Here is a 16030-nt window from a genome sequence, read left to right as displayed (position 1 = left end):
TCAGTGTGTCAGCTTGGAGATATATCCTATAAATGATCTCTTCCAACTAACAATTTCTTTTGCAGTTTTGGGTAAATATCTTTTCTAACCTTCCAACCATAAGGGCAGGAACAAAAAATAGAAAATGTTTAGAGGTACCAGATGTTGAATCTGAAGCCTCCAATGCATACATGTACACTTTCTTCCGGATCTGTTAAAAATTGTATATTGGAATCTGGCCGTGTATGATTTGATAACCTGTTTTGTAAAAATAAAAAACTGGGAAAATCACAACTCTTTAAATGCACTGGACTATGACTGGATGTGTCACAACTGAAGCTAAACACAGCAATAAAAGATTAAAAATCTCTGCAATGAACAAATTCAGTACAATTTGATCATCAGTTATTGACTTTATCTCTAAAGTCATACAGATCTGTGTCATACAAATTTCACTTTGAATGAAAATACAGAACATGAAAGTTTAAGTTGTGTTTCTCTATCTCTCAATCAGTATTCCACAGAAACCTTTTTTTATTTTGTTGGGATTTTGTCTCGAGTTAAGTTACTTTTCAGTTCTTCATCATTATCTAGCTTTGCAATTAAAATCAAGCATATCCATTCCTTGTTACCCATTCAAAGTTTTGTAATTGGCAAATTCTCACAATAATGAATTTAGATTTAAACAAACCTTGTTTACATTTAAACAAACAATGCATACATGAACTGTAGTACTTACAAAAATTGCTTGCCCATCCATCTGACCCTAGCAAGGGAAAAAAAAGATTCTTAAGAAACAGGATTATTAAAAGCATGCTGATTTAGTAATAAAGTAAGAGCTACTTTATTTATTTATTCAAAATATAAGCCATCTTAGTGCCAACATTCCCTTTATGACGGACTCAAATGAATGAAACCAAAATACATTAGGTAGATGATTTAAGCATCCAATAGATTTTACACTAGAACGTACACCATTAATTTTCTATAGTCATAAATATATCCTTTGAAAAGAAAACACACCTGCTCACTTATGCTATTTTAAGCCCCCCTATAAAAGCCATACAGAATAATTATGTGAAGATGAGGCAGTTTAGTGATAAGATTCAAAACTTTCCTGTTTATCTAATCATAACTGTTTAATTTATTAGCAGGCACTCAACATGATTTATCTGTCAAGATGCTAATAGTACGCGAAAAAAATAAACTTTTCTTCAGCTTTCACCATAAAAAAATTTCATTCCATCCTATTAAAATTTCACATGCAGATTTCTACATGGCAACCTTTATTTGATGCCCCCGTACAGCTGCCAACTAAAAAGGAATCATTAACATGCCATTTTAATACAATCACACGTACAATACTTTTCTCCAAAGTCTTCCTCTTCAAAACCTCAGAAGTTTGAAATTATATTTTTTAAAAAAACATAAAAGAAACATATAATCTCACATGACATATAAAATAGGACATATACCTAATATTTAGGAAAGATCGTTTTATTCAATTTTTTTTGAAGTCATTTGATTTGATTTTATTGGTATATGGCAGGCGTGTCAAACTCAATTTCATTGAAGGCCACATCAGGGTTGTGTTTGACCTCCACGGGGGCCAGGGTGGATGGCTAGGGGGCATAGCCAGCTTGATGTCACTCACTGAGGCTCCGTTTTTGGCCATGATGGCCTCCTGCAGCCCACTGCCAGCAAAAATGGAGCTTGGGAGGTCACACAGAGCCCACCCAGGCTGTTTTCAGCTGTGACGGCCTCCTGCAGCCCTCTGCCAGTGAAAACGGAGCTCGGGGAGGCTGTGTGTGGCCTCCCCGAGCTCCGTTTTCACTGGCAGAAGCACCACGGGGCGGTCCTTTGCTGTTTCCAGGGTAGGACCACAGGTCAGATCTAAGCACTGCACAGGCCGGATCTGTCCCATGGGCCTTAAATTTGACACTCCTGGTATATGGAGTCCATGCAGTTTGTTACTGCTTTATTTGAACAACTGCATTTTGCTATTAGTACTGGTATTGGATTTTACTGGTATTGGTATTTTTGAAACAGTACTGGTATTGATTTTTGAAACAGTTTCACAATAGATCTTCCAATTGATCCTATTTCCATGTGTATTCCATGTATGAGATTTTGGAACCACTGAGGAAGGATTTGCATCTGAAATACAGAACTCCACAATGATTTGAAATACAGGTAGTCCTCAATTTATGACTGTGATTGAGACTGGAACTATAGCTGTAAGTCATGGTGGTTGTTATGCAGATCGCCACATGACTCCACCTGATTTTATGACCTTTTTTTGTGATGGTCGTGAAGCCAATGCCACAGTTGTTAAGCAAACTGCTTCAGTTGTTAAATGGGTTCATTTTCCCAATGGGCATTTTTTGCTGGAAATCGGAAGTAAACCCTGGAAACTAGCAAAAAAGCCCATGGAAAATTGCAGTCACATGACTGCAGGGCATTGCAAACAGCCATAAATGGTTGCCAACCACCCAAAATTCAATCACATGACCATGGATAACAACCATTGCCATTGTAACTTCAAAACCAGGTTGTATGTAACTTTTGAGAAGGTCCATTGTAACGTCAAATGGTGGCTAAATGACTGATCCTTAAGTGAGGACTACCTATAACCCCTTTTCTGTTTTCACATTAAAGATGGTTTTATTCCATCTTTCTCCACCTTTTTTTTCCCTCCCCCCCCCTTGAAATCTAAATCTGAGCAGGAGGACATTGAGTATGAGAATAAAGCAAATACTTCCTCCTTTTGGTTCGAGGAGAATAGAACACCCACACAAAGTAGAAAAACAGATCAAAAGAGGACCAAAAGAGGGGAACGGAATTGTAACTCCTAATCCAAGCCTAGCTGCAAATTCACTTTTAGTCCTTTCTTGAGATTTAAAAACATATCAACCCAAATTATTGCAAAAGGAAATTTGGAGCCTGCTTTTTAAGCACACAGAGCTGTTCTCTTGTATTAAAAAATGGTATGTCTGCACTTTAAATAAGATCTTGCACATGGAATGGCTCAGATTGGTTCCACATGTCACAGTTCTCCCTGAATGAAAGATGTCACTGTTAGAAGGTCCTCCTCCTACATCCAAACTTCTTAATTGAAACATCATGTTTACAGGCAGTATGAAAACAGACACATGTGTTTTTAGGCAGGCAGCAATATAAGCTGAATTTCCATTTCTCAAATCCAAAATGGAAGAAAAATTTTCTGCTGTACATCCCCTTTTGTTCTGAGAGGTTGGGTTAACAGCTGGATGGTACCTAGGATTGCAACAGGTGCAGCTTTTCCCAATATAGAAACGAAGGCCGTGATAGGAAATATTACACCTGCTGAATTTCTCCCTAGGCAGTAGTAATATATAAGTATACTGCCAAGAGAGAAAAAATAGCAACTCCACCTTGCATCTGCTGGCAATGGGATAGGAAAGATTTAGAGAAACCCAGAGATCAAGTATAATGCTCTATATCTATATCTATATCTATATCTAGATAGATAGATATAATATATACCATATTTTTCGGACTATAAGACACACAGGTGTATAAGATGCACCAAGATTTCGAAGAGGTAAGTAAGGAAAAAATGTGTTTCTTATCCGTTTTTGTGAAAAACGGGGTGCACAGAGGGTTTGGGAGGCCTGCAGAGTGCTCCTGGGGGCTGGGAGAGGGCAAAAACGTCCCCGTCGTTATGTCATTCAGTCTCAGGCAAACTTATAAAAGAGTTAATTCAGTAAACTGTGGTTCATAATTGGTAAGCATATTGTGTAATTTCTGACAGATAGGACAGAAAACCATATTAGCTTTTAATGAGAAGTTCTTATAAGAATTATGATATATCTGATTGGACTACCAAATCAGTGCTGCAAAAATCCAGTTGATCAATATGTGAAACAAAGATACATGAGGCTGTGTCCTATGATCATATGGATTTTTGCAGCCCTGGTGGCCCTAATATATAAATTTATCAGTTTTCTTCTCTGTATATACTGGACCACATCAAATGAGTGGTCATGTGTTGATAACATTGTCCTCTTAATTATATACAAGAAGCTTCAACACTTCACATGCATAGCAGAGCTAGGAGGGTGGGTCTTGAAAATGACCTTCTCAGTAGTAGCCTTCTTATAAGATCCGTAGTGGCTCAATGGTTAAAATGCAGTATTGCAGCTTAATTTTGCTGACTGCCAGCAGTTTGATTCTCACTGGCTCAACGTTGACTCAAGTCTTCTATTCTTTCTGTGGATGGTAAAATGAGGACCTAGATTGTTGGGGCAATATGCTGACTCTGTAAACTGTTTAGAGCAGGGGTCTCCAACCTTGGCAACTTTAAGGCTTGTGGACTTCAACTCCCAGAATTAGCATAGCTAGATAGCAAAACTGGCTGGGGAATTCTGGGAGTTGAAGTCCACAAGTCTAGTCTAAAGTTGCCAAGGTTGGAGACAGAGTGCTGCAAAGCATTATGAAGCAGTATATAAGTAAGTGTTATTGCTATTGCTATTGAGCCCAACATTAGGATGGACTTCATTCTATTAATGTTTAGGAAGGCAATAAAAGCAGTGTATTTCTACCAGGTTTTTTACACTGAAATTATCTGCTTTTTAAACGATTTATATCTTTATTTACATGGTTATAGGTGGCTGCCTAAAGTCTAGAGAATAAACCATATATGAATGTTTGCATATTAAATATAAAAGTATTGCCACTCACCATGCCAAGCATATCCAAACTGAGAGGTACATCATGAGACTGTTGCCTAATTTGTTGATCAGTCTTGACCTCAGTGTAGAACACCTTGAGTCGATGTCAAAGAAATAAAAATGCAAATAAATCAATACAACAAGGGTACATTATATTTGTTACTAGTACTAATACCCCACCAAAAAATCTCAAGTCATGCTATGTTGTCTCACTGTGGTCAGGGGATATTATGGTGAGTCTATAAGGGATGCAGTTGCTCAGTGGCTAAAACGCTGAGCTTGTCAATCGAAAGGTCCACAGTTCAGCAGTTCGAATCCCTAGTGCCGCGTTAACTGGGTGAGCTCCCATTACTTGTCCAAGCTTCTGCCAACCTAGCAGTTTGAAAGCACGTAAAAATGCAAGTAGAAAAATAGGGGCCACCTTTGGTGGGAAGGTAACAGCGTTCCATGTGCCTTTGGCGTTTAGTCATGCCGGCCACATGACCACGGAGACATCTTTGGACAGCGCTGGCTCTTCGGCTTTGAAACGGAGATGAGCACTGTCCCCTAGAGTTGGGAATGACTAGCACGTATGTGCAAAGGGAACCTTTACCTTTACCTTTTTATGTATCTATCAACCCCAACTTGATAGCACATAATCAGTTATCAAACCTCAAATTACTGAAATATTTTCATGAAGTCAATACGTTGTATAAAGTTAAAGCCAATATTAAATTTATCACATCACCTAGAATGGCAACCAAAACCCACAATGATACATTCTGTGTTTGACTCTATCAAAATGGCTAGATGATGAAGATACAAAATGAATAAAAATTAAAATATAATGAGGAAGTTTAGTAATCCTTTACTAATTTGTGAATAATTATCCTTCAAACTCAAGAAGTATGGTTAAGTTTCTACCCTCAAACAAGCAAATAATTGTTTCTTTGATATCTACCCCAAAGGCTCTACTAACTGTACAGTTAGATGCTGTCAAATTATGTTTGACTCCAAGTGACTGCATGGAAAAATAGTCCTCCTCCCATCCTGTCTCCAAGGTCTTGTGGTCTCTCAAGAATAGCTTTATATCACACTTTGATACTAGTATCCACCTGCCTTATTCATAGTTATCTCATCCTTCTACTCCCCTCAAACTTGCAATGCAGAGTCAATTTTTCCTAGTCCATCATCTGCTTGTACCCAAAATATGTACGTTTCTATTTGTTGATCTTTATTCAAGGGAGTTTTCTATTTGTTCCGAGATCAACTGATAGGATTTTGTTTTTACTTTCTAGTTTTACTTTAATAATTAGCTAAATCTTCTTTATTTTTGGCTAATAAAGGGATATCATCTGCATATCCCAAAGGATTAGCATTTCAGCCTCTAAATTTGAGTCCAGCTGTCATTTCATCTACTCCTACCATTCTTATAATATATTCACTATATAAATTAAACATATGGGGACTATATGTATTCTTTTCTCACTCCCTTTCTTATTCTGAACCACTTCATTTCTTCCAAATTTCATTTCTTACAGCAGCTCATTGTAAAGTCCCTCTGAAGAATAATCTGATGTTCTGGCATGCCAATTACCCTTAATGTATTCCACACTCTGGCATGATCTACAATCAAAGGCTTAGTTGTGGTTAATAAAGAAAAAGGTATATCTCCTTCTTATATTCTCTTGCTCTCTCCATTATTCTTTACGTGACAGGTATCAGATCCTGTGGACTTCTGCCTTTTGTGAATCCTACTAGTTAATTTACCATTTCTTTTTCCATGTATCGGAGTTTTTTTTTCTTTCTAACAACCTTAAAAACTTTACTTGCAAGAAGAATTTTTTCACACTTCACTTCTTCTGTTTCAGATATTTGCAGATATAACTGAGGTCTAGACCAGAGGTCAGCAACCCGCAGCTGTGGAGCCACATGTGGCTCTTTCATCCCTCTGCTGCAGCTCCCTGTTGCTGGTCGACTCCACAATTAATAGGGCTTTCGGTTAGGATAGATAGAGGAAAAAGGATGCTGCGCTAGGAGAAGACTCTTTGGTGGGGGAACCGACTTCCAGGCGGCAGAGGAAAAAGGACGCTGTGCTAGGAGGAGACTCGATGTTGGGGGAACCAGACTTCCGGTCAGCAGAGGAAAAAGGATGCCACACTAGGAGGAGACTATGATGGGGGAACCAAACTTCCGGTCGGCTCCAGAATTGAACGGGGGCTTCCGATTAGGACCTTTGTGGCTCTTTGAGTGTTTAAGGTTGCCGACCCCTGGTCTAGACCATCTTGTTCCGTATTTGTTGATCAAGAGCTGATGGCACTTTATCTACAATTTTAAATAATCAACACCTGGTGCTTCTTTTATCAGCGAGATAAATAAATTTGTCTTTGAAATTCTGGGAATATTTTTTCCCCCGCTTTGGATTTATACTATCCAATATATTGCTTCAATGTCCTTGTGAACTTTTTCCATGCAAGGTAAGCAAATTCCTTTCATAGATTTTTTTTTTAGATGCCTCAAGTCAAATTTTGATGACACAGGTAGTCTTTTTAATTTTATAATTCTAAATTATATATTTGATACCAATAATGCATTGCCTATTTCAGGATCTGATTTTATACGGTTTACAATAATCCAGAAAAACATATCTAAAAACAAAAGTACCCTTTCTCCCAGCAACAGACCAAACCTCTTCCCAGCCAACCCCAGCCTACCCATGCCAGTGCTTGGGGAAAGAGCCAGTGATGGGATTCAAATGGTTCACACCGGGTTGGGCGAACTAATTGTTAAATTCCAGCCCCCCCCCCCGCTATCAAAGTGGATCCTGAGCGCTGTGCTGTGCTGCAATGGAGAAATGGGCAACAGAGCAGCCAGCGTTCTCCCTGCTCCTCCTCCTTCCCTCGTGCCAGCCACTCTGTTGCCCGTATTGTAGTGCAGCACCCAGGATCCACTTTGATAGCGGGGGGGGGGGGGGAGTAATTTAACAACCAGTTCACCCAGGGTCAGGTTGGCCATCGCGGGAGGCTCGTCCCGCATGTGCGATGGAGCTGGAGGACGGGGATGAGCCATGCCTCCCATGACAGCCAACCTGACCCTGGGTGAACCGGTTGTTAAATTATTTGAATCCCACCACTGGAAAGAGCCAGGTCTTCACAGCCCTCCTGTCAGGTGGAAAAGATCAGGTCCACAGGTGAAAGTCCAATTAAACTGATTTATTGCTTGTCATGCTAATGCACAGGAATATTCACAACTGATGGTTAGCAACTGCTGGGAGTTAGCAAGGTGGCTTGGATTTGATTTGCTTGTGACTACATTAAAATTCTAGGCTCATCCCTCTTTTATCTCCACCCCCAGGTTCTGCCACTCCTTCCCTTACAGCTGTAGAGGGCTAAAAGTGTAGAGATACCACTGATTTTGGGTGGGAGGCTGTTCCAAGGCACTGGGGCAGCTATTGAGAAGGCATGCCTCTGGGAATCTCATCAGGTGGCAACTTCATTTCTATCTAGGCAGGTACCCTCAGGGAAAATTGGTCCTGCAAGTAACCTGTGACATATAGAGCTTTTAAAGGTGATACCCAGTACCTTGAATTGCACCCAGAAAGCAACTGGAAGCCAATACAGCTCATGCAGCAGTGGTGTTACTCAGGTGAACCATGAGGCATCGAAAACTTCACATGCCACTGCATGGTGCTTTCAGGTGCATACGTGTCTTCTTGATATTACATTTAGCACCTCTTACCATTTGCTATAAAATACCTTGTGGACTTTTACTGCCACATTTATAGTGGATTAACCATTCAGCAAAGTAACTATGTTATTATTACGGCCCCAAGGGAAGTGGGGGCATTGGATTGTTTTTCCTCCCAGCTATCACACCCTTAATTCTTTCATTGTCACATTGGTCTTTAGTTGATTTTTTTTTTTTTTGTAATTGTCCTCATCTGCTGTGTTTGATTTTAATCTCTGTTGTTTAAAAAAAACTTTCTCTATGTCAAGGTGAATGACTAAAGTTTAAAAGTTTGGTTTGAAGAAATCATCAGATATCACATTGGTTTCGGTCTCATGGCATGAGAATTTCACTGTCATTGAGGGGCATCATTGTTGGGTTGTGCTTAGGGCGCCAGTTGCAGGGATGAAATGCTCCTGGTTCAGACCGGATCTCCCGATCCAGTAGCGATGGTGGTGGGTGGTTCGGAGCATCAGTAGCAAAAATCCCTGCAACCCCCCCCCCCCCATGCCCAGCTGAGCCGCGCGATCATCAGAGGCTGTTTTTTTACTTTTAAAAGCATTTTTTCTACAACCTCTTCAGCTAAAAAAATGCTTTTAAAAGTAAAAAAAAAAAAAGCCTCTGATGATTGAGCGGCTCAGTCGGGATCGTCAGAGGCTTTTAAAAGCATTTTTTTCTACAACCTCTTCAGCCGAAGAGGTTGTAGAAAAAAATGCTTTTAAAAGCCTCTGACGATCCCAGCTGAGTTGCCTGATCGTCAGAGGCTGAAGAGGTTGTAGAAAAAATGCTTTTAAAAGTTAAAAAAAAAAGTTGGCCATGCCCACCCAGTCACATTACACCCCCCCCCACCAAGCCATGCCCACAGAACCGGTAGTAACCAATTTTACATTTCACCACTGGCCAGTTGGTCTTATCCAGTCTGAGCAGTTGCATACTTGTTTGAAGCATATATCCACTGAAAGCCTCCCATTGCAGTATATATCTTCTTCCTTTTTATATGATAGAGCAGGTTGTAGTGGAGCATGTATTTAGCAATGTCTCTGTTGTTGCTCAGTCACTAAGTCGTGTCCACATCTTTGTGACCCTATAGACCAGGGGTAGCAAACTCAAGATCCGCGGGCCAAATCCAGGCCACAGGGTGCTTAGATGTGGCCCATGGGGCCACCCTGGAAACAGCCAAGGACCGGCCTGCGGTGCCTCTGCCAGAGAAAACGGAGCTCAGAAGGGCCTGTTTTCGACTGCAACAGCCTCCTGCAGTCCTCTGCCAGTAAAAACGGAGCTCGAGAGAGCCATGTGCAGCCCCCCCCGAGCTCTGTTTTCACTGGCAGACGGCTGCAGGAGGCCATTGTGGCCAAAACGGATGTTGAGCTGGCCATTCCCCCCTTGGCCAGCCCCCTGGCCATCCCCCCTCCAGCCCCTGAGGTCAACACAACCCTGATGCAGCCCTCAATGAAATTGAGTTTGACACCCCTGCTATAGACCAGGACCCTCTATCTTCTACTGTGTCCTAAGGTTTGGCCAAATTCATGTTCATTGCATAGATGACACTCTATAATCATGTCATCCTCTGCCATCCGTTTCTCCTTTAATCCTTCCCTACAGCAGGGTCTTTTCCAATGAGTCTTCTTTCTCATTAGTTGGCCAAAGTATTTGAGCTTCAGCTTCAGTATCTGACCTTCCAAAGGACCGTCAGGATTTATTTCCTTTAGGACTGACTGATTTGATCTCCTTGCAGTCCAAGGGATTCTCAAGAGTCTTCTCCAACAGCAGTATCTTTACTGAAGGTATTTTACACTAAATTATACCTTTTTTTCAGAGACCTGCTAAAGCTAAAACAAACGAAAAATAAAGCTTCCTTCAGGTCAACTTCAACACCTGAATCTCCCATGGACCTGCATATTGTTGTCTTGGCAACAGTACAGAAATGGGTTGTTAATGCTATCTTTCCGGATTTTTTTTCAACTTCCTGTCATCCTTACGGCTTTGGTATTCTTTAATGATCTCCCATCCAAATCCTAACTAGACCTGAATCCATTTAATTTCAGAATCCAGGCAGGGTTATCCAGGGGTTAGCAGCAATCCCCAAAACTAAGTATATTTCCTTCTTTAGTACCAATACAGCAACTCTGATACTGATACCTTTCTCATATGCTGTCCTTCTATAATGTTTATTTAAACATTTATTCTATTATTTAAAATAACTAGGATGAATCTCAGGTGACAGCCTTGGAAAGTACCTCGTTAACTGTTTTTATAAAGAGATAGATTCTTAAAGAGGGGATACATTGCTTTGTTTCCCATATGAGTAAACCAATCAGCCCTGTGGACAGGTAGACCAGGAAGCAGAAATTGGTTTCATAATTTATCACAAAATCCAGAGGAGAGTATTCATCTTCTTCACAACAAGGGAAGCACAGCCAGCTTCTCCTGGAAAGAGGAAAAGTTGTTCACCTCTCTTGAGCAAAATGCAACTTAGAACTTTATACGTCTGATCTAAAGCAAACTAAGACATGCACTTTAGACAATAGAATAACAGAGTTGGAAGGGACTATGGAGGTCTTCTAGTCCAACCCCCTACTTAGGCAGGAAACCCTACACCACTTCAGACAAATGGTTATCCAACAACTTCTTAAAAACTTCCAGTGTTGGAGCATTCACAACTTCTGCAGGGAAGGTGTTCCATTGATTAATTGTTTTAAGTGTCAGGAAATTTCTCCTTAGTTCTAAGTTGCTTCTCTCCTTGATTAGTTTCCACCCATTGCTTCTTGTTCTGCCCTCAGGTGCTTTGGAGAAGAGCTTGACTCCTTCTTCTTTGTGGCAGCCCATGAGATATTGGAACACTGCTATCATGTCTCCCCTAGTCCTTCTTTTCATTAAATTAGACATACCCAGTTCCTGCAACCGTTCTTCATATGTTTTAGCCTCTAGTCCCCTAATCAACTTTGTTGCTCTTCTCTGCACTCTTTCTAGAGTCTCAACATCTTTTTTACATCATGGTGACCAAAACTGAATGCAGTATTCCAAGTGTGGCTTTACCAAGGCATTATAAAGTGGTATTAACACTTCACATGATCTTGATTCTATCCCTCTGTTTATGCAACCTAGAACTGTGTTGGTTTTTTTGGCAGCCGCTGCACACTGCTGCCTCATACTTAAGGGATTGTCCATTAGGACTCCAAGATCCCTCTCACAGTTACTACTTTAGTATCTACCAGCAATAGTCAAAAAGATGAAGAAAGTGACCAGGACCATTGGGGTTTCAATTGCATGGTCAAGGTGCCATCTTGACCTTTTGAGACATTCCCACTCCTCCCAGTAGATGCTCCTGACTTTGCCCGCCTGATTAAAGGTGCTTTTAATTACCTGCATATGCCTGGCAGAAAAATAAAATCAACACATACTTACAGTGTACCCTGTGATGGTATTTGCATGCTGCTGAGGCATTCTCCATTGAATACTAAGTGCAGTGCAATTCAAAGAATCCAGTGCTATGTCCACAGGAGGCCCCAATCTATCTGTTTCAAAAAAAAAAAAAAAGACAAAGCATTAAGAAGTTGCAAGAAACCAAGACATCTTCAGTAATATAAAGTGACTACAGATGCATGCATGCCTTTTTTTTTTCTATGAATGACTTCAAATGGTCAAGCTTTATAGGGTATTAAAACCACATTATGCTGTTCTATTTTCTTCTCTCTTATTTAAAAATAAAGGCATATCCCACCTGGATTGGGACTGCAGTGTATAGGGAAGGAAGCTGAATTGCTCCTCCCCATGTCCTCCTTAAGGGACATAGTGGCTCAGTGGCTAAGACGCTGAGCTTGTCGACTGAAAGGTCGGAAGTTCAGTGGTTTGAATCCCTAGTGCCGCATAACAGGGTGAGCTCCCATTACTTGTCCCGGCTTCTGCCAATCTAGCAGTTCGAAAGCACATAAAAAATGCAAGTAGAAAAATAGGGACCACCTTTGGTGGGAAGGTAACAGCGTTCATGCGCCTTTGGCATTTAGTCATGCCGGCCACATGACCACAGAAATTTCTTCAGACAGTGCTGGCTCTTCGGCTTTGAAACGGAGATGAGCACCGCCCCCAAAGTCGGGAACAACTAGCACATATGTGTGAGGAGAACCTTTACCTTTACTTATGTCCAGTGGTGTGATTCAAATAATTTAACAACCGGTTCTCTGCCCTAATGATTTCTTCCAACAACCAGTTCACCAAACTGCTCAGAAAGTTAACAACCGGTTCTCCTGAAGTGGTGCGAACTGGCTGAATCCCACCACTGCTTATGTCCTCCTTACCCAAAAAATACCCAATTGCAATCTATAAAACAGGGAAAAGGTTGTGAGAACCAGTGAGAAGTGGGATGGATAGATGATAGTTTGCGATTTAGGTGTCATGGGAAGGAGGTTATGATTTTGAAAAGATTCATGACCAGAGAAAGAAATATTAAATCTTTGTTTTTCATGGATTGATGTATTAACCCAATTAGAATTGCCATTCTTTTCTTCAGCAAAAAGCAATAAAAAAACTGAAATATACTTTATTTATTGTATTTTTATATCACCCAGTTCAATTGTTCAAACAACAGCAAAAAGCACAAGAGATGCAGAATAAAAATTGGGCAACCTAAAAAATCCCCGATGTCTGTTCAAACAAGACAGAAAGCTAGGAGGGAAGGTACCAAACAATCCTCTGGGGTCCTGGTCTTATAAAGAATGGAACCATCACCTTTGAGCTCATGTCCCCTGAATTCTTGAAGAGAAAAGTATCCCTTCCATGTCTCTATGAACAGACCAGAAAGATTCCCCCAAGAGAAGACAATACCTGAAGTAACTCAAGGATCAAGTTATGTAATGTCAAACCAGTGCTTTGAATTGGGCCTAGAAATTTAATGACCATATTTGCAGTGACTGGAAAATAGATCTGATCATGTATGTAATAAACTTACTTGACCCTTAGTTGAAAATCTACTCCCCGTTGAGGAAATCAATGGGACCCAGTGTAACCTTCTCATCGTTCCTATCACCCATCTCCTACCATTTATGACTATATGACTGTAACTTTGTTGCTTGTATTCTTATGATTTATATTGATTGTTTCCTAGTATGATTTGATTGCTTATTAGTACCCTATGACCCTAAGTGTTGTACCTTATGATTTTGACGAATGTATATTTTCTTTTTATGTACACTGAGAGTATATGCACCAAAGACAAATTCCTTGTGTGTCCAATCACACTTGGCCAATAAAGAATTCTATTCTATTCTATTCTATTCTATTCTATTCTATTCTATTCTATTCTATTCTATTCTATTCTATTCTATTCTATTCTATTCTATTCTATTCTATTCTACTTTATCATTCATCTGCCTCTGTATGTGCACAGAAATGAAATGAGTTGTTCATTCCTTGCCATGCCCCAAAACATCAGTATGTTAAGGACTATCCCGCCATCCTTGTTTAAGCCTTCTCAACATGTCTTATGAGACAACATAATTGTTCCAGGCCATTTCCCTGAAATGTTATCGATTCCACAGGGCTTCCAAGAATTTGCAGCTAGACAGGTCAGCTTCTTCAATAACTGTCAGTGACTGATTTTTTTTTAAAATGCCCCCAATGTCTACTGACTTACTCCATGCAAAAAAAACAAAACCAACCCCACCAGCACAAATGGCTTTTTAATTCAGAGAGAAAACCTGTTATTTGTGAGCATTAACAGAGGTTTTAATTAACATAACTTAGGACTGCCTGGGTTCATTCATTGTACTAAGTTATAATATAGAGTATTAGATTCTGGTTCAACATATTTTGTGAATCTAATGAACTATAGTTTATTGAACAGAACATGGATAATCAAGCCCTGGCTTAATGTAATCTATGTATTGCTATTTAGGCAACCATTGGAAGTGTCTTCCAGATTACAATAGAACATAAAGCCACTGTTAAAACCAAATACAGATAATCCTTGACTTACAACGGTTCATTTAATGACTGTTTGAAGTTTTATTTATTTATTAGTTTGATTTACAGTATATGCCGCCCTTCTCCGGAGACTCAGGGTGGCTTACAATGCTTTTAACCAATAGCCTTCATACTTTTGTATATATCTGCTTAGTAGGGCTTTTGGCCCCCCCAAGCGGTGTTCTATTTTTATACAAAGTCAGTTTACAACATCATTTTAAAAAGTGACTTATTGTTCTGTCCCAGCTATGGACCCCAAGAACGCAGCACACACAAAGTCTGTTCAAACCTTAGTTTACTGAATAAACCAGTCTTTTACAACAACGGCTGTTAATTAATTGCATTAACAGCCGCCAAGAATTCAAAGAATAATAACTGAAAAAGCTTTGGTTGGCAGAATGCCCAGAAGCAATTTGCAGGAAGCTGATAAGATAAGCAAGACAAGACACGAAGGTATGTGAACTAAGTTGTTCCCTGCAAATTGCTTCAGTTGGCGTTCCTCCTTAAATAGGCTAAGGGAGTGGCCAATTAGCCCCAAGCCTTACTCTCAAGGAGACCTCCTCCTGAGGAGCCACTCCTACCTTTTGGCAGCTCTGTGCACCCATGCATCGAGAAGAGGCTCCTCCTCTTCGTCCTCTTCACTTAAGGGAGCTTCTGGAGGTTCTGAAGGCCCTGGCTGAATCCCCGCCTCTGGCACATCTTCTCCAGCCTCCTCATTGTCCGACTTGAGTGCCAGCTGCACAGGCTGCACCACACCAGCCTCCTCACTGTCGGAATCAGCTACTAGCTGCACAGGCCGTGTACAGGCCACAACACTTATGGCCATTTTTTTACACTTATGACCATTGCAGCATCCTCATGGTCACATGGTCAAAATTCAGATGCTTGGCAACGGACTCATATTTATGACCTTTGCCGTGTCATGGGATCATGTCCCCTCACCTTTTACGACCTTCTGACAAGCAAAGTCAATGGGGGAGCCAGAATCACTTAGCAACCGTGCTACTAACTTAACAACTGCAGTGATTCACTTAACAACTGTGGCAAGAAAGGTCGTAAAATGGGCCAAGCTCACTTAACAAATGTCTCACTTAGCAACATAAATTTTGGGCTCAATTGTGGTCATAAGTCGAGAACTACCTGTATATTAAAATCAACATTTAAAAGCAACTATTAAAATCATTAACAACAGTAAAAGGGCTGTTTTTTAAAAAAGGGTGTTTTCATAGTTAAGAAAGAGGTCAATTCCTCAAATCAATAGGGAGTACATTCCAGAGACCTGGGCCAGCTATCTAGAGGCTGAACGATGAGTAACCACAAGATAGGCTTGCAATTACTGCAGGCAAATGTCTACTGATGAACTCAATGGTGAGGGTAATTATATAGAAACCTTCTCTCAAATACCCAGAGCATAAGCCATAGAAGACATTAAAAGTTAATAACTAGTAGTTTGCATTTCTCCCAAAATCAATTGATGGCCAATAAAGTGCAGTTAGCTTACTGCACATATAATATGATCTCTCTGAGTTTTTTTCTAAGCCCAACTTGTCTGATGTGTTTTGCTTCGACTGAAATATTGGGACCATCCAGAAAGTCCCATGCAATAGCCAAGTCTCAAGATTACAAGTACAGGAACTGCAGATTAAGACCAATATATTCTCGTCTTGGGAGGGACA

General features: G+C 40.3%; 1 protein-coding gene across 1 annotated transcript in view; it reads right to left on the bottom strand.

The window, feature by feature from the left end:
• EGFLAM (EGF like, fibronectin type III and laminin G domains) overlaps positions 1–16030 on the bottom strand; it is a 125209-nt gene that overhangs the window by 71711 nt on the left and 37468 nt on the right. Inside the window, exons 2-4 of the mRNA XM_034440767.3 lie at positions 11802–11911; positions 4702–4785; positions 719–745 (exon numbers count right to left, since the gene is read on the bottom strand). Of these exons, the coding sequence (XP_034296658.2) occupies positions 719–745; positions 4702–4785; positions 11802–11911 (221 nt within the window). The remainder of the gene's footprint in view (positions 1–718; positions 746–4701; positions 4786–11801; positions 11912–16030) is intronic.

Source organism: Pantherophis guttatus, chromosome 2 (genome assembly GCF_059756535.1).
Source record: "Pantherophis guttatus breed Tessera chromosome 2, ASM5975653v1, whole genome shotgun sequence".
Lineage (NCBI taxonomy): Eukaryota > Metazoa > Chordata > Lepidosauria > Squamata > Colubridae > Pantherophis > Pantherophis guttatus.
This window is presented reverse-complemented; position numbering and strand designations above follow the sequence as displayed.